An 18,606-nucleotide genomic window follows, 5' to 3' on the forward strand; every position below is an offset into this window, starting at 1 on the left:
AAGTATTTATGTACATAAATGTGTATTTGTAGAAAGGTATGCTGCTGGTATTAAAGACTCAGTCTTTACGCTTAGCGTTAAACACTGGACGTGTCATTTGAAAAGACCTGCCCTCATTACTGGTGTCCCTGTTTCAGGCAGAGAAAAAGGCCAAACTGATGTCAGCGATGAACACGATGAAGAAGGATCACGAGGAGAATGAAATAGAGACCCAGAAAGAAGAAGTCTCAATAATCAAGCACCCACCGCCTTCAACACAACAGCAGCAGCAGCAGCAGCAGCAGCCTCAGTCGCACACTCAGTCACAGCCTCAGTATCAACAGCAATCACAGCCATCGCTGCCACAACAACAACAACATCAGCAGCCGCCTCAGCAGCAGCAACAGCAGCAGCCTACTGACCCCGCTTCCCCCACTGTGGCCACAACCCCTGAGCCCGTCGCCATCGGAGGTGGAGACAAATCGTCCCCCAAGTCTGTAGACACTGAGCCGGAGTATGAGGTAAGGTAATTCACCGTCGATTCACTCCGATTAATGTCCGGCTGAGATCTCTATTGGAAAAAGGATTTACTTTAAGGCCAGGGTTAATTCCTTGTCAGGTAAAGCAGCAATTCATGCTTTGAGAATTGACTCACTCCAAGCGTTTTACAAATGTCAGCCTCGTGGAGATCCAAAAGCTCCAAAAACTCCAAATAGCCTATGAAATGTGTCTGCAATAATGCAAAAGATCTACAGCACATTTGATATAATGCCACAGAATGAAAAGCATGCCTTGTGTGTGTTTAATGGTGAGTTTGTATATTTCACTCATTGTAAGCATGTAGCGCTTCTATCTATATCTATGTAATATATACAGAAGTCTATTATGTATTCTATGGTCATTTTTTTCTGTGTATATAAAAGAAGCTTTATACAAGTGTTTATACAGATATTTTTAAGCTTTGATGTGTTAAATTTGTGAACTTCTACTATATGTCTGTCTGTCTTGAGAGAGGGATCCCTCGTCTCTTGTTCTTCCTGAGGTTTCTCAGACTATTTCCACCCTTACAGGCTTTTTAGGGAGGTTTTTCCTAATCCCAGTTGATTGCCTTCTAAGGACGAAGGGTGTTGTATGTTGTACAAATTGTAAGGCCCCTTGAGGCAAATTTGTTATATTGTGATTTAACTAGAATTACCATCCCCCAAAAAACATACTAAGACATTTGAAAATGTTTCACAGTTATGCCCAGAAGCTGATATAGAGAGGATGATACGTCTTTTATTTTGGCTGCAGGACGGCCGCGGTTTTGGCATCGGCGAGCTGGTTTGGGGGAAGCTGCGAGGGTTCTCGTGGTGGCCAGGCCGCATTGTATCCTGGTGGATGACGGGACGGAGCAGAGCCGCTGAGGGAACCAGATGGGTCATGTGGTTTGGAGATGGAAAATTCTCAGTGGTGAGTGTTTATAGCCAACATTAAGCAAAACAGTCTTCCGTTTATAGTGAAAACAACACATTTTATGACAAATATTATTTAACAATCTGCAGTCATATTGGCAAATATCATTATTTAATTTTCTATATGTTTTTACAGGTCTGTGTAGAGAAACTCATGCCTTTAAGCTCTTTCAATAATGCCTTTCACCAACCAACTTACAACAAGCAGCCCATGTACAAGAAAGCCATCTATGAGGTGCTACAGGTGAGTATTACCTGCCTATTAAACTGAGCTCATTGCCACATTTTATAATAGCAGTGCTTTTTTGTCAAAGCAGATTTGATAGTTACGGTTGCCAGTGTAGTTCATACTATTAACTTACACATGCCATGTGGTCGATGGCATTGTACGGTTGTTTTCACTTCTTTTCACTAGTTTGACATTTTGGGAAATGCACTTGTTCACTTTCTTGACGAGAGTTCGATGAGAAGATTAATACCGCTCTTAAAACTGTACGCTCAACATTCAGCCAGAGCCAACAGATGATTAGGTTAGCACAGCATAGCATAAAGACAGCAAGAAAGTTCCAAACCAGCACCATAACGTGCCGCATCTTGTTTGTTTAATCTGTACTCATCTGTCCATAAAACTATGAAAATGGTATAAAAATTCAGTGTAATTAGCACACACAAATACCAAAAATGTAATTTCAAGTGCTTAGATTTGCGCCGAAGAGAAAATACTTATGATCCTTTTTTGGGACTGTAGTTCTTTTGACCACACTGAATCAGGATAAAATAAACATGCATGTTTTTATGTGTTTGTAGGTGGCTAGCAGCAGGGCAGGCAAAGCCTTCATGGCCTGCCCCAACAGTGATGAAACAGAAACGTCGAAATCAGTAGAAATGCTGAACAAGCAGATGATTGACTGGGCTATGACAGGATTTCAGCCCACTGGACCCAAGGCCTTAGAGCCACCAGAGGGTAAGAGAAATATTATGAAGCTTGAAATGTTGGGCTGGAAAGTTTTGTTTCCAGTAAGCAGGAGTCTTGACTTCTTACATTTCCAAGAAACTTCCCACATGCGTCAGCTACTTCCTCACAGATAAAAGCTGTTAGTGGACCTCTACGGCTATAAATTTCTCTAATTAAGCATGCAATTGAATAATTCATAATGTTGCCTGTAATATTTTTTGTCTGATATGCTGTGCACCACAGAGGAGCGTAACCCATACAAGGAGGTTTACCCTGAGATGTTGGTGGAGCCTGAAGCAGCAGCCTATACGCCTCCTCCAGCCAAAAAGCCTCGCAAAAACACAGCAGAGAAACCCAAGGTCAGGGACATCATTGATGAGAGGACACGAGGTAAGGTGCCTCATTTATTAGGTTAAATAGGAGTCACGAACTCTATATTCCTTCCCCTGGGGAAGACTCAGCAGACTTATACTTCAGAGTAAGTGGCCAGAGAAGTCGTGTGTGGACAAGGGGTCCATTAGTGTGGCAGGTTTAAGACGAAAGTGAGTGATGTAACAAGGCAAAAAGGCTTGGGCTGTTCAAGGACAATTAACAGAAGCTTGTTTGAGTTTATTCCCAAACAAGCTTTATTGATATTATTGTAGGATATCTTGGCAATGAGTGGCTGTTTCAGCAACGTAGCAGACACAAGTATTAGTGAAGCCTAATGTTAGAAAAACTACAGTTAAAATCTGTTGTTTAACTCGTGAGTACAAGGGTTTTATTTTATTCTTTTATTTTATTTCTCTATGACCATTCTCTGAAATTCCTGTTGCATTTCATGGTATTGTATGCTATGCTAAATGCTATGCCATAGATATAAAGCATGTTTACTTACTGACTTCAGAATATCTCAGATGAATATATTAAAAGGTAAGTTCTCTCTATAATTCAGTGTTGGATAATATTGATATGGACATCACCTATCATATATTCAGCGATGACCTACTTCTGCTCAGGCTCCTCGTTCTGAGTTAGATCCATTAGTATCTGATTATTTATCCAACTTTGACCCTGAACTGGATGATTTAATGAGAAAAAGAAAAGACCAAAGAATGTGTATTTTCTTTTACTGCTAAAGGTAATAATGATCCATCTTTCCTACATGAGCAACAGCTACACATGATGGATTTAACGCCAAACTGAACCCTGGGGCTTTGTGTTTCCTAATTTACATACATGATCTGTCTATTGTTCATAAACTGACGTCTAATATTTGATTTGCTGGTGATATTTCAGTATCTTTCATTTTCATGGAAACATCTGGAAACCGCAAATTGTTGCAAAAACATTCCCTCAGCACACATGTCCTTTTTACAGCGTTTGCCACTGCAAATGTGTTTCTAAAAAAAATAATCAGTTTTTAGACATTTACCACATCTAGAACCTTTCACAACTACAGTACAAAACAGAAATAGTCATGAGCTGCAGTCGGCATTCTCCAGCTTGTACATGTTTTTTTGTAAATATCTTTTAGAAATACTGTAATCTGGCATTCAGTTCACGCTTGTTTCAAAATGGGTCCTGAGAGTTTTTAAAGAAATGTGCCAAGAAAGTCCTGATTTTCTATTTCTGGTACAAATTCATCTTGTACCTTTAGTTCTGGATTTACACAGACAGTTGACAATTTGCAACTGTATCATCTGTGTGAATAAACAAAACAAAAACAACTCAAATCAGCATCGAAAGGAGACACATTTCAAACTGTGGCCCCCACAAATGTATTGTCAAGTGTGATGTTGTTAACCTACATTTCTCATCAGGCGCATCATGTGTTGTATTTTCAGAGCGGCTTGTTCAAGAAGTGAGACAGAAGTGCCGCAGCATAGAGGGTGAGTGAAGTGTCCTCTGTGTGCTCCAGCTTGCAGCAGCACCGCGGGGCCTGTCAGGGGATGAAGACCTAGACGCCGTGCACTTGCCACTCTGCTTGTTAAATACTGACATACTCCACTTTTTTCCACAGACATCTGTATCTCCTGTGGAAGTCTGAATGTTACCCTTGAGCACCCGCTGTTTGCTGGAGGAATGTGCCAGAGCTGTAAGGTAAGCTGTGATAGAGGTCATTAAAAGCCTGGCACTCAACTTCAGCTACTGTGTCGTAAAAAATTCACAGCTCCTTTCAAAGCTAATAATAAACTGAAAATATTTCAAACAGCACCTGATGTGACCTTGTAACATTTCGCTGTTTTTGAATATGTTAAACTGCAAACTGCTCACTTCTGATTTGTTTTACTGTGCCGCCTTTTTCACAGAACTGCTTCCTAGAATGTGCATATCAATATGACGACGATGGTTACCAGTCCTACTGCACTATCTGCTGCGGAGGACGAGAGGTGCTCATGTGTGGAAACAACAACTGCTGTCGGTGAGGTTTCTGTTGGGCTCTACCGTCTAATGGAGGTGGCATGTGGTATTAGAAACCACAACTGCCATTATTCATTAGCTGTGCACATGTAAATCATAACTACATCAAGCAGAAAAAGACTGCATTCATGTGCAAAATGAAAATGTGCATAAAAAGGAGGTGGATGGAAACGTTTGGCACATTGGCAGCAAATTGGGGGTATAGGAGAATACACTATCACAAGATCACACTATAGGAAATGAAAAAAGAAATAGAAATAGGTCACGCACATGAAGTGAGAGAACCAGTCCACCATGAAATGAAAAGAAAACCTGTCACAATAGGTTCTCAGCTATGCTTAAAAGAGACACTTTGCCTGTCTTCAAAAAATGGCCAGGAGGAAATCCCATCTTCTAAATTATCTTTTAATCTATTCAGCGTAGACTCAGAGGGTGCCACTGTATCTCTGCTTGTGGCAGTCCTGTGGCATATCAAAATAATCCAAAAGTAGTTGCCTTTGACACAATTGAACCAAGATGTGACACAATTTTCTGTCACTTCAAAACGATATGAATACACGGCCTTAATACAATCAGTAGCTTATATGCCACTGCCTCCGACTTACAGTTAGTTGTTTTTCCCATTACAGACAGCAGGGATGTGCCATCATTACACATATTGAATACATAATAGAGGCTTTGTAGTGGTGTCACAAACCTAGAAGTGATGTCAGGTGGCATCATGGAGGTCCAGTGCAGATGCAGCTGATGTTATACAAAGTGTGGTTGTATGTCGGTTGAATAGACGACTGTTAACTATAAAGAATATAGACTACTAAAGTATCCTCACACTGCCAGACTGCAAGATTAAAGTCCAGAAGGATACCACAGAGAACACATTGAGCCTTGTCAGTCACATGCTGGACCAATCAGCCAACAATGGTTTCCTGTGTGTTACGATGGTGGCATTTGACATTTGGATGACATTTTGATGATAACCCGCAGCCTTTCAAAACTCCCAAACCACATTCAAAACCAAAACTAGGCGTCTTAGATGTGAAAATGAAGGCAGTTGTGGGGCCTCTTCCCATCCTTTGATTGATTTAGAAACTGATTTTTGGAGGAGAGGGTTGTCAGTCTTTAAAGGATAAGGCTTTTTATCTGACTATGCTTCTGTTATCGTCAACAAATCCATTAAATGACAGAAATCAGTCAGTTCAGTTGTCTATTTTGGGCTTCACTTCATTGTCTGTGGCAACAACCCAGAGCCCTACTTCAATCTTAAAAACAGGTCACAAATATGTACAGTTTTATTTTCAAAAAAAGCTTAATAATTTCCTAAAACAAACAATTTGTGCAGCATAATTAGTCAGGTGCATTATTGGGTGTTTACAGCAGCAGGATGAATGGAACATGTGATGTGGTGCAACGTTGTGGCTTACTGATGTGTTTTTAATCATTTTTGGACGACTAGGTGCTCTGTGGCACGAAGGCACAAGATTTAGCTAAAAAGATACTTTCAATTTACAGTTTTTTGGTCTTTTAAAGGTGCTTCTGTGTGGAGTGTGTCGACCTCCTCGTTGGTCAAGGGGCGGCCCATGCAGCCATCAAAGAGGACCCGTGGAACTGCTACATGTGTGGTCAGAAGAGTGTGTTTGGTCTACTGGCGCGTCGCATTGACTGGCCATGCCGTCTCCAGCACTTCTTTGCAAATAATCACGACCAAGATTTTGTGAGTAATGCACCTTTAGGCTATAAATCCCACTAGCTGTCTCACGCAGGAGTCTTATTTTCCCTGTGTGTGTTATTTTCTCTTGGTATTATTTCAGGATGCACCAAAGCTTTACCCCCCAGTCATGGTGGAGAAGAGGAAGCCCATTCGTGTCCTTTCGCTATTTGATGGCATAGCAACAGGTTAGACCTGAAGAACTGGATTCCTTTTCTCTAATCAAAGTCTATATGAAGTGTCCTGTTTGAATCCGTTTACATGCAGTGCCCCCTTTTTGCTACATTTTCATAATCATTTTAATGTTAGTACAACTGAATAATATTTTTTTATCCTTTTAGTTGACTTTCATGTCATTATTAGACAATAAACATCAAAAGGATTCATTTTAAGTTAAAGTTAGAGTTCCTCAGTCAGTATGTGACTGATATCAAAGTATTATTTTGATGAGGAGGAGTTGAGCTTCAGATACTGTATGAGTGTTAAATGGAGGACTTATGGTCATTTTCAATTCTACTCAGTGTGGGAATTTTTCAGTCAGACAGCTCCACAGCTACCTGTCAGTTTTTATATTTTAACATGCACAGTTCGTTGGGTTTGATAAAATCTTATCCTTGGTTTTCTGTGTTCTGTCTGACCTTCGACCCCGTCCTGTGCAGGGCTGCTGGTGCTGAACGAACTTGGCATCCAAGTGGATCGCTATGTAGCTTCTGAAGTGTGCGAAGACTCCATCACTGTGGGTATCGTCCGGCATCATGGTCGCATCATGTATGTTGGCGATGTGAGGAACGTCACACGCAGACATGTGAGTTTAGTTTCTTTCCTCTTAGGTGGTTGTGCAAAGTGTGCATGGTCAAATCACACATAATGTATATTAACATTTGCACATTTTATGTCTTAAATGTGGGGAATGAGCTTATATTGAATGACTGAGGTCATACAGGGAAAACACACTGACTGATAGTTGGCTATGGTTAAATGTGTTACCAGGCAACCGCCGAAATCTTACAAGAACATAAATCCTTGCAAGTTCCTGTACCAAAACAGAAACAGGCATTCATCAAAAAGAGTTGCTCTGCTAATTTATTATGCACACTGTGTAGAAAAAGGGGAAAGAAAAGAAAAACGCTATGTTTGGACGAGATGGTGGACGGAGAAATGATGGCAACACAAACTCTAAACGTGTGAAGTCAACTTCAGTTGAGCTGTGGCTCACCACACACTATGTGATTTTATCTGTCAACAACAACTGCCCCAGACTGGAACAGCCTCAGACCATCCTGATCGGTCACGACACCCGAATTGTATTCACGATCAGCCCTGCAGTCCTAATGTGTGTCCTTGAGAGGCTCCACTGCAGCAGAGGCTGGTTGACTAGTCAATAAAGCTACATAAAGAGTGATGTTCATGTAAAATATCTTTGATCACAAAGTAGGGCTCTATTATACATGCAGATACCAAACCAAAGAAGAAGTTATATGTTCTCTCTGCTTGAAATTCTGATTCAGTATACAGATGTTTCTGCTCACAATGGGCCGAATACAAGAACCACAAGCCTATTCGCTCTTATGTGGCACGTACGAGTGATTTAAGAGAATTTGTGGCGTTCACCGATTTCCTTGTAGTTAAGCTTTTCACTGAGGTACAAACACAATTCTTGTGTGGTCCAAACTCTTGGGGTTTTTCTAGTTTTTTCTTAGATGTTCTAATTTTATTGGCGTATTCAACACATCAGCTTAAGCAGTTCAGTAGTCGCTAGAATTCACTTCAACAGGAGCCTCAGAGTCTTCATGCAGGTCTCTGCCCACTGCCATTCTCTGTTACAACACCTGACAGTCAATAGCATCACCTACTGAGGGAATAATATCACTCCATGTTATATATCTGTGCTTGTCACGTGACCGCCTCACTTACATGTATATAGGTATTTATAAGTCATACGCCACTTTGCTTTGGAAAGACGTTGTTTAGCATCTAACTTCATGTTAAACATCTCCCCCTTTACCTCTGTACAATCAGTATTTTTGGGTGAAATGTTTGGTAATACCACTATACTTCTAATATTTTTGTTGATTTCTCAGGACAGGATGCTTTATTGTTTGGTAAGACAGAGCAGAACAGGCAGCCTCATATGCCAGTTTTAAGGGTGGAGACTATGCTAACAATTAAATCTCACAAACACGCACCCTCCCCATAAACAGGTGACACTCACCATGATAAAACAAACAATCGCCGACTTGGAACACTCAAACCCCACTGAGAAATGTAAAAAAAGTTTACCATAAGAAAACAGAAATGTTCTTGCTTAAGACCCAGCGCATCCTAAACAGCAGTGGGTCTCCTTTTGAACCAGAGAGATCTGCACCTGAACCCATATTACATTATTCCTGGCCACTGACGTTCAATATTTTCAGGAGATACACAGCTATGTTGCCTCATTACCAAAGTGCATGAACTCCTTACAGGCAGAAACTGGAGACTAGAACACAATAAAGACATTTTTTAAAGCTCTACAAGCTGAATTAGTTTATTTTTGTCAGTTAACAGCATGTGTTGCACAATATACTTGAAAGTTGGAGGAGTGTGATTCTGGATCACTTTATCTTACAACATGTCATTATCTATACTGTCTGTCTTTGTCCGTGTGTTTCTGACTCTGTATCTTATCTGCATACAGATACAGGAGTGGGGTCCTTTTGACCTAGTTATTGGTGGAAGCCCATGCAATGACCTCTCTATAGTCAATCCTGCTAGGAAAGGTCTTTATGGTAGGTTTACCGTTATGACTTTCTTTATGATGTTTTAGAGCTTAATCTGGTCAAAATTAAAGCTTCTGTCAAATACTTGTCAAATACTATCTGTATAGACAAATCATCAGTATCATCACTATGTGGCCCTGGCTGTTTCTGTCCACAGAGGGCACCGGACGCCTGTTCTTTGAGTTTTACAGGTTGATCCACGAGGCTCGGCCAAAGGAGGGGGAGGACCGGCCTTTCTTCTGGCTCTTTGAAAATGTGGTTGCCATGGGTGTCAGCGATAAGAGGGACATATCTCGCTTTTTAGAGGTCAGCTTCTACATCTGGTTTATATAACGCTAGTCATTAACTTCTAGCACCTAGTTAAATCCTGGACTGGTGTGTAGATGCAGTATGATGTGACGTGAGATGCAAGTATTGACGGATTATGAATCCCTTGTGGCACTAATTAATTACCTTTAGACACCGAGCATTAGAAAGGAGGACTGACTGTATCTTGGTGTAACAATGTGCTATGTCACACGTGCTTTGAAGAAGTCCTAGATAGCATATTTTGCTCTCCATATTTCCTTTTGTCCTGTAAAGATCTGGTCATCTATTGGTTTAAAAGTATTCTCCACTTTGTTTGGCTTTTGAAACCATTTTAAATGTTAAGATACTATGAAAAACACCAAACTATACAAGGATTTGTTTCACTAACAATAGTACAGCGCTGTACTATTAAATGGTAACTGTACTTCACTGTACTGTAATACACTAAAAATCAGCACCTTACCTTGGTTCCACTGGTGTCTTTTCCCCTCTGCTCTACTTGGATGTCAGTGCAACCCAGTGATGATCGATGCCAAGGAAGTGTCTGCTGCCCACCGTGCCCGCTACTTCTGGGGTAACCTTCCTGGCATGAACAGGTTGGTGTATGAATGGTGAGGGAAGCTGCAGCCTGCAACATAAACAACAGAAAGAATAAACCCCATTAACAAGGGACTACGTTTACAGAATTGCTGTTTAACATCGCTTAGCCCTTCAGCAATACCCCAGTTAAGATAGCGACTGTGTCAGTCAACTGTTAGCTAAATTAGGAAAATATTTGATTTTAGATATGACTTCTGGCTTTTTCTCACAAGTGGCAATATCTGTAACTTTGCACACCCAGACAGCTCAGTCTGAGAAAACATACAACTAATTGTTGTAGGCATAAAATGAAGTCTGATTCCAGCCGATTCTGAAGCTGACAAATGACATTTCCAGTACATTTTTAGACATTTCTTGTTTGAAAAGACCAATGCAGGAAAAGACCAATGCAGCCCAGCAGGTTGTGGCTAAATCTAATCAGGTGTATGTACGTTTGTAGATAAGAAGTCTATATATAGGCTAAAAATCAATAATGGCTCCTGTTCTTTCTCCTTTTCAGGCCATTGAGTGCCATGTGCTCTGACAAGCTGGATCTCCAGGACTGTTTAGAACACGGCAGAACAGCTAAGGTACTTGTACGATACTTTGATGGTACAAATATATTACAACACATGTGCATGCATCATGTGATGAAATGGCAACAACAGATTGCAGCGAGACAAATTGTGTTTTTGCTGTCATCTCATGCTTCATCAAAACCAAGGAAACCAGTTTGTGACAGTCAGAGCTGTAATTGTAAACAGAAAACAACAGGAAAAAAGCATGCAAAATACATGGCAGACTGTATTTAGGCAAGAGTAAGTAACTTTGCACACAGGCGGCTCCCAGTGGCAGTAAGAGGTATCAGTTTGAAAGTCCATCATGAAAGAAGTCTTGAAATTTGCCGCTCAGTAACAACACACAAAATCTTCATGCTTATCAGTCAATGTTTAATCCAGTAATCCAGCTCTTACAGCCTTGACTCATGGACTAATGGACACATTTTCTGTTAGTTTGACAAGGTGAGGACCATCACCACCAGGTCTAATTCCATCAAGCAGGGCAAGGACCAGCACTTCCCCGTCTACATGAATGAGAAGGAAGACATCCTGTGGTGCACTGAGATGGAGAGGTATGTAAAAGGTCAAGGTCCGTCCTTCAAACTACCTGTCACAGCTCTTTCAGTGATCAAAATCTCTAAATTATCTTCCTGTGTGTGTTCCCCTTTTCTGCAACCTGTCTTTCTTTCTGTCTGTCTGTCTGTCTGTCCCACTTGTCGTTTTGTTTCTTCTGGCCTGGCTGGTTTCCCCGTTAGGGTCTTTGGCTTCCCAGTCCACTATACAGACGTGTCCAACATGAGCCGACTGGCCAGGCAGAGGCTCCTGGGCAGATCATGGAGCGTCCCGGTTATCCGCCACCTGTTTGCACCACTCAAAGAATACTTTGCTTGTGTTTGAGCAGCAAGAAAACTCACTCGGAACCATTTAGGAACTACAACCATATGTTGTAACTAGAAATAAGAGCCTTGATCCTCAAATTATACTCTTGTATAATTTCCAAGCGAAACATTGACGTAGATTTCACATTATTTCTTGTATTTGAATTGTAATTCTTATTCTATTTAATTTTGATGTCATTTTACCTTTTAGCAGTGTTATCAAGTATTGTTGATTTGTTTGTGCAAGCTATACTTGAGACTATGCTTTCTTCTCAAGACACTGAGACAGAAAAATGCTGAACATGTATTGTAAAAGAGACGATGATGCGATGGGAAAGACCGGAAAGATAGGGAACGCTTTTGAGATATGTGAAATGTTTCTGCTGCGTGAGCGTACTGTACGTCGGGGCTGCGAGATTCCCACCTGCAGTGCAGCCATGCTTCCAGCTACTGAGCCTCACAGAGATGTGAAGAGAAAGGCGATTTTCTTCAGTGTCAGGAGAGCTGTGTCTCTAAGAATCCAAAACACCAGATCACATATACCTCTTTGTTTACAGTTTCTATACATAACTGAAGGTAATAAAGGTACTACTGTAATATGGTTACAATACCATGGTGCTCCAAGATGATGAGAAACATCATAGCCCATGTGGCATTACAACTTTAGACAACATGGAGCTCTTTAACTTGTTGCTGGAAAAAAAAAAGTGTTTGACGTTTTTACACTTACTAAAAAAAACCATCTCTGCTCTGTACCATTGAGTTCCCTTCAAAGGAAACTAGCAGCAAATCCTCTTTTCTGTGTTTTACAGCTTTTATACAGTTTTTCCTGGTGCTCATTTAATCTCTCAGCCTTGCTACGCTCAGGCTCACCGCCTGCATCTGCACAAACAGAGAGTGAAGCTAGCCACATGGGAAATGATGTTTTCTGTCATTCTAAAAACAAAAAAAACAAAAAAAAAAAACAACTTAAGATCAACGTCTGTGAAACTACTTTTTCTAGTTTCATCCTGACCAATGACATTACTGTACAACTGTTAGCAAGTGTGGTCGCTGGAGGGAGGGAGGTTGACCAGGCCAGGTAACTCAGCTCCTCAACTTCCACCTCTGTAAACTGAAAAACCGTCAGGTGCAAATCCTCAACAATATGGTGCGGCTTCACAATGTTCTTCTACCTTTTTATAGCAATTTTGTGCTGTTTTATCAACATTATAAAGCACTTTTATATGTATACTTTCTTTTTTCTTGATATTTTAAAAAAAAAAACTATTGGTTCTTGTGAATTGTTTTTATTTTTTGGTTTGTTTTCGTTTTATGATGTGAACTGATCTAGCCTCGTGTAATACTTTTTGTATACAGTAGGGCTGTGCCAATAGAAGTGAAAGAATGGATTTTGATATGTGAAACCCATGTTATTTGACTCAGTGTACAGTAGATGGATTGACATTTGTAACCCCAAACCCCTTTCCCCTCCTCCATCATCCGTATTGTTCTCTGTTTTAAAGCAGCGACCCAGATTCAAAGAATGTCTATTTCTATTAAGATTGTAAAATGTAAGGCAGAGTTAACCAACTATGTCGTGCGCTTTATATTATATTTTGTCCTTTGTGAAGGACAGTTGGCCCTTTGCCATTTCCCTGATGAATCGTAGTCGTCATGTTGACAATTTTACGTGCTGATCCAAATTTGGATTACATTCACAAACTAAATTCTCTTGATTGTAACCTCTAAGCTAAACATGGAGGATTTAGGCTGCAGTTTGTCAAAACAAAAAACTGACACAGTGACAAAGACGTCAGCACTCAAAGAGTAAAGAGGGTAATAAAACCAGATGTTATCTCTTATATATCATATTTAAGATTCAAAATTTGAAATTTAATTTCTTAATGTAATTAATTTCTTAAGTGACCTTATTATCATCATTTTTGTCCATGCACAGCGGGGTCAACAATATGGGCTCTTGTGCTTTGTGATATTGTAACCAGATGTTATTTCCCCCTCCTCTTATAATACTTAACATCCCCTCATGGTTGTACATTTTGTACATAGAGTTTTCCAGTTGCTGTTTTCAATTTGTTTTTATCTTATCTTTTTTTTTTTTAATTACGTATGAGATGTACAAATATAATTCTTTGCTAATATATATCATCAAATTAGGAAAATCGTAAAAATAAAAATCAAGTGACAAATTTGATTCAAAACTTGCTTTGAGCATTAGATGTAGGGAGACTCCAAGTCAACTTTATCGTACTGATTTGTTTGTGTCAAGTGAATCCAGATTTAATGTCATGTGATCTTAATAGTGGCCTATGGACAGCTTTAAGATGAATGGTCTCAACTTCACTGCACAGCCCTACATGGTGGTTTCTTTTTTTTTTTTGCTTCTGTTTCCTTTTGTAAGACTTTAAAAAGAGGGATTGTAGGTGTTTCCGATGGTGCTAAACATTTTATCTAATCAAGAAAAATATATTTGATTGGAAGAGACATAAAGGTGTCTCGACAATGACTGTTTTTAAGTTCCTTGTAGTCATGGAAAAGAACTATTATTTCACTCATATAAATATATTAACAAAGGCATTTTAACTTTGTAAAACTTGAAAAAATAAGGATAACAAATAATGAAAGGTTTCCTATATTGTTTTAGACTAGAGATTGCTGTAGTTGGTGCTTATCTGTGGGAAAATCGTGTGAGAAAAAAAACGGTAATAACCTTTACTGTAGCATAATGTATGCTTAATGCGCATTGCTTCTTAATCCTACATTCCATGCCGTACTATTCTCCATGTCTGTTTTCAAAATGTTGTTTTGAATTGATTGGGTTCTTTTTTATATATATCAGAAACAACATTTAATTTTTACTGTTCAAGGCAGGTCAATAATTCTATATTCGGTGATACTGTTGACACTCTGTGTGACTTTCTTTCTGTCATAACTGTTTATGGCCTACCAGTTCGTACAGCAAATGTAGCAGTCATTCTCCACTTTGACCCTCCCATACTTATGTTTAGTGTCCAGAGAGAAGATAAAGGCTCCGTATGTAATTGTGCTGGAGAACACTTGAATAAATGTATTGTTTTTGTGCAAAAATCTGCCACCTCTTGTTCTTTTTTATTCATATTCAATACAATGTATCCAACTTTTTGATAGTTTAAAATAGTTTAAATGAAATATTCATTATTAAATGTGCAACAATCCAACAAACTTCCTCAGACTTTGATTCAAATGTTGTTTGATTCTGATTGGTGTACAGAGAGTTGTGACATCACTTTTTTCCTGCTCAGTCCCTCCCATGTCAAGCTAGAGAGACAAGTGCTGGTAAAATGAAAAATACAGAAAATCTCTTGTGAAAAAAATCCAAACTGTACAAAATCGAGCAGAAAAATGTGAGCTCATGTCGGACCTCATCGCTCTTTGTAAGAAACTCCTGAAAAGAAGTAAAATAAATGTTTTCAGGGTGTTTAATTGTACAATTGGGCCATTAGTGGTGAATCTGTGGCACCAGCACATGTTGAAAATGTGCACACTCACTTGTGCTTTAATCTTATCACCACATTTTTCAGCTAAACCAATTATGCAATCTCACAGTGGTCAAAAGCACAGGTATGAATAATACAAGTAAGGATGGCTGAGTTCCTTTTAGCTGCCTCAGTTGAAACGTCCTGGTATTGTGCATGCTGTGACCCAATTCCATATGACTCTCAATGCATGTAGTTATTTACAGTATTACATGCCAATCTTCATGGTACTCTATATCCTAGTCTTTGTGGTACACTGTTTTATTGCTGCTGGTGTATAAGAAGTTTTGTAATAACAGGAAGTGATACAATACTAACTGTAACTCAAAGTTATGACTTAATATCTCATAATAGTAGAGAGATAATAGAGAGCATATGATAATTCTGGCTGATTCTGATGAATTAGTTTCTCATTAATGTGACTAGCTACTGGCTACAACCTTATTATGTACTATATCAGAATTGTGAGAGCAAACAACATTTAATAATGAAAACACAGCAGACATTTGGACTTGTTGTAGTAGGAAAAGCAAATTGATGATGGCTCTATTATATTCAAGTTATCTTGAGATTGTACCTCATAATAGTTGTCAGAATTATTATATACTATCTCATAGTAATGAGAAAATGTCTCTTAATTATGACACAATAAAGTCAGCATTATGGGGAGGAAACCAATAGAAAACTGTTCTCAAGTGGCAGAAATAAGCTTTAATTGACACATGATCTCAATGTAATGATGATATTTCAGATGATGGACATTTACACCCATTATTAATATTCACACATCTCTGTTTTGGCTTCTAATTGTCAAGAGGCTGAGGGGGGAGACATGAACATTGATTTTCAGCTCCAGTTTCTGTGCCATTATGCCCTACAGCGGGAGATTTATCTCTCAGTGTGTCCACACCTGCGTCTTGACCACCTTCAGTGCCTTAAATTAGGGTGTTGCCCTGCAGCTCCTTCCTGATCAGACCAGACAGGCTGCCACTCTTTCATGCAGGCATCAATCAAAAAGAATTTACCAGCTCACGCTCACTAATGCTTTCTGCTCATAAATATATTCTTTATCTGCTTTATGTTTCTTCTTTTTTCTTCAGTTGTAACTGTTTCTGATCAAGCCGTGTTAAGATAAGACACGAGGAATACTTTACGCCATTAATATATCACAGACAGCTGACAGAGACATTTAAGCTATTAAACCCATGATAGTAGTGATGTAATACATTATAATACCCTATTATGCAGCCTCATTTAGCTGTTATCCTTATGCCACCCTCTCCCTCTGATAGTGGTACATCCTCCTCAGAGTGGACACGCCCCAAGTCCCCACTAATTGGTTGCTTAGGCGACCAAGCCTTCACTCGGCGCTGCTGATTGGACCGTCGCACCGTCGCACGGCCTGGATGCTGTTAGCTACATCAAGTTCACTACAGAGAGATGGATCGGTACCGGAAACTCGTATATTTGCCAACAAAATAAAAGCATAACAAAGTGTCCGGCGAGTCCCAGTGTTTGCTTGTTGTCAAACACTTTACACTCTTTTTATAGTTGATCAGAGATGCCAGTGTAATGCCATTCTTGGGCAATAAATAAATAATCCACTCTAGCATTCATTTCAATTGATTGCTCCCAAATTCTGGAAGTACATATTAGTGAAGAGCTGCCATAATGTATATATATTGCAGCAGTACATTTCTACATGTCATCTATCTTGACAGGGTGCTATCATATATGAACACTTCCAAACTATATGTTACAGGATTACATATAATTTTAGTGGTCTGATAAGTCACCCCGTAAAACATTACAGAACCATTTACGTATTTATTTATTGATTATATTACTAACAACATATTTCAGGGGTTACACAAATTACGACTGTAGCACCAAACAAGTAGTCTATATATAATACGGTGCCAATATTTGCAGCCTAGTGGACCAGTGTTGGGGATATTTTTGCCTAGAGCAAATAGATCTATATTGAGCTGGTAATAAAAGCCAGTGGGGATATCAATTGATTGATTGCAACTTGCCTCTTGAATACACTTTTTTTTTGCAGCCTGGCTCCACACCTATGAATTACCTCGCTCCCAATTAAATTCTGATAATCTGCCAAGTTTTGAAACATTATTCATTCCTGCAGGAAAAGCATGCGGATTTAATTTTGAAAGCCATAACCGGAAGTCTTACCTGTACCCCCTTGCTGTCTTGACGGTGATGATGCTGCGGTCTGCTGGTCCCGGACCGGCCAGGAAGGCATCCATCTGGTGTGAGTGTGTGTGAGTGTGAGTGTGTGTGTGTGTATCTCCTTGGGAAGTGCCATCCACGGACTGTGTTGCATTCTGTTCCTGTCAGAAAGTAACCAGAGAGACGAGTGGATCAGCATCAGCAGGCCCATAGAGGAGGTATGTGGTCCACATCATCAGCATTATTGATGTTCTGTGGCTGTGTTTGCGGGGAAATGCTGTGCTGGAGCCGGGAGACTTTGTTCCCATGCCCCCTTGGCTGCACGTCTGGGTGTCTGCCCTGCCTGCTGTTCCTGCCACCCTCCCCGGATCTTTACACACCCTGAAGTACACACACCTCTTAACCTGTGGTTATAGCGTGAGGCCACTCTGCGCCTTTCGACAGCAAGCTGGGGTTTTTCATTGTGGGGGAGGCAGAGGAGGGACGGGGAGAGAGTTGGGAAGGCGGTTTCTAGGTCGGTAATCACGCCGGATGGAGACCGGTTTCTTTGTGTCAAGTCGCACAAGTAGGATTGTCATCATCTCACTGCGATCACACACTTCCAGTAAAATTACATTATGAGCCTGGATAATTATGGTGCTTGATACTCATTGACATGGACTGGCGACTGCATTTGCTTTGTAGATTATAATGGGCAAATTAAATGTAGAAATGTTAAGGCATTTGACCAATACAGTACCAGGGCCTATAGTTGTACACTTTAAAATGAGCACTTAAAACACGTGCTAAATCTGTTTTCTGTATCTGCAAATACTGAATTACTCTTTGTTCCATTTCATATTCTCTATACTAGAATCATTTCTCTGAACGGATTCATTGTCTTTATACAGGTAACATAAGATCACCTGTTTATTACCAACAAGCTGGCGTCAGTTCCCACAGTGGATCCTGAGCTATAGGCCCCATAATATTATAATAACTTTATTATAGTCTGTGGCTGCTCCCAGGCTTTGAGGAACAGACGGACTATTATACGAGTGCTTCGCCTTCTAACTTGCAGCCTGTTGGTTTTACTGTACGAGCATTTAAGAAGGAACCACCCTGCACATTATCTATCATCTGATCTGGATGTGTGAAGGAGTCCATGCCTTGCAGTAAAGTTGCCGCACCCTCATACGTACGCTTCCTGCACGCACACATGCACGCAAGCACGCAGGCTGGGCACACTCAACACATCACATCATTAATACAGTGGTGTAAACGGGAAAGGAGGGGGCAGATTTTGGAGATTGTTTCTTTGTTATTGATGAATAGTTCATC

At 40.0% G+C, this 18,606-nt stretch overlaps 1 protein-coding gene across 4 annotated transcripts in view; it reads left to right on the plus strand.

Moving 5' to 3' along the window:
- The window catches only part of dnmt3ab (DNA (cytosine-5-)-methyltransferase 3 alpha b), a 38,301-nt gene extending 23,633 nt beyond the window's left edge, over window positions 1–14,668 (plus strand). For 2 of the 4 annotated variants that reach the window (XM_070841726.1, XM_070841728.1), the window contains 17 exons: window positions 138–500; window positions 1,273–1,431; window positions 1,570–1,677; window positions 2,241–2,397; window positions 2,632–2,778; window positions 4,215–4,259; window positions 4,391–4,470; window positions 4,680–4,792; window positions 6,319–6,502; window positions 6,600–6,684; window positions 7,156–7,301; window positions 9,174–9,264; window positions 9,413–9,561; window positions 10,075–10,175; window positions 10,664–10,733; window positions 11,157–11,275; window positions 11,459–14,668. In XM_070841726.1, the coding sequence (XP_070697827.1) occupies window positions 138–500; window positions 1,273–1,431; window positions 1,570–1,677; window positions 2,241–2,397; window positions 2,632–2,778; window positions 4,215–4,259; window positions 4,391–4,470; window positions 4,680–4,792; window positions 6,319–6,502; window positions 6,600–6,684; window positions 7,156–7,301; window positions 9,174–9,264; window positions 9,413–9,561; window positions 10,075–10,175; window positions 10,664–10,733; window positions 11,157–11,275; window positions 11,459–11,600 (2,259 nt within the window). In that variant the 3' untranslated portion in view covers window positions 11,601–14,668. The remainder of the gene's footprint in view (window positions 1–137; window positions 501–1,272; window positions 1,432–1,569; window positions 1,678–2,240; window positions 2,398–2,631; window positions 2,779–4,214; window positions 4,260–4,390; window positions 4,471–4,679; window positions 4,793–6,318; window positions 6,503–6,599; window positions 6,685–7,155; window positions 7,302–9,173; window positions 9,265–9,412; window positions 9,562–10,074; window positions 10,176–10,663; window positions 10,734–11,156; window positions 11,276–11,458) is intronic. The other 2 variants (XM_070841727.1, XM_070841729.1) reach the window with 1 other exon arrangement.
- Window positions 14,669–18,606: the final 3,938 nt, after the last annotated feature.

The sequence above is a fragment of the Pempheris klunzingeri genome, chromosome 13 (assembly GCF_042242105.1).
Source record: "Pempheris klunzingeri isolate RE-2024b chromosome 13, fPemKlu1.hap1, whole genome shotgun sequence".
NCBI classification, from domain to species: Eukaryota; Metazoa; Chordata; class Actinopteri; order Acropomatiformes; family Pempheridae; genus Pempheris; species Pempheris klunzingeri.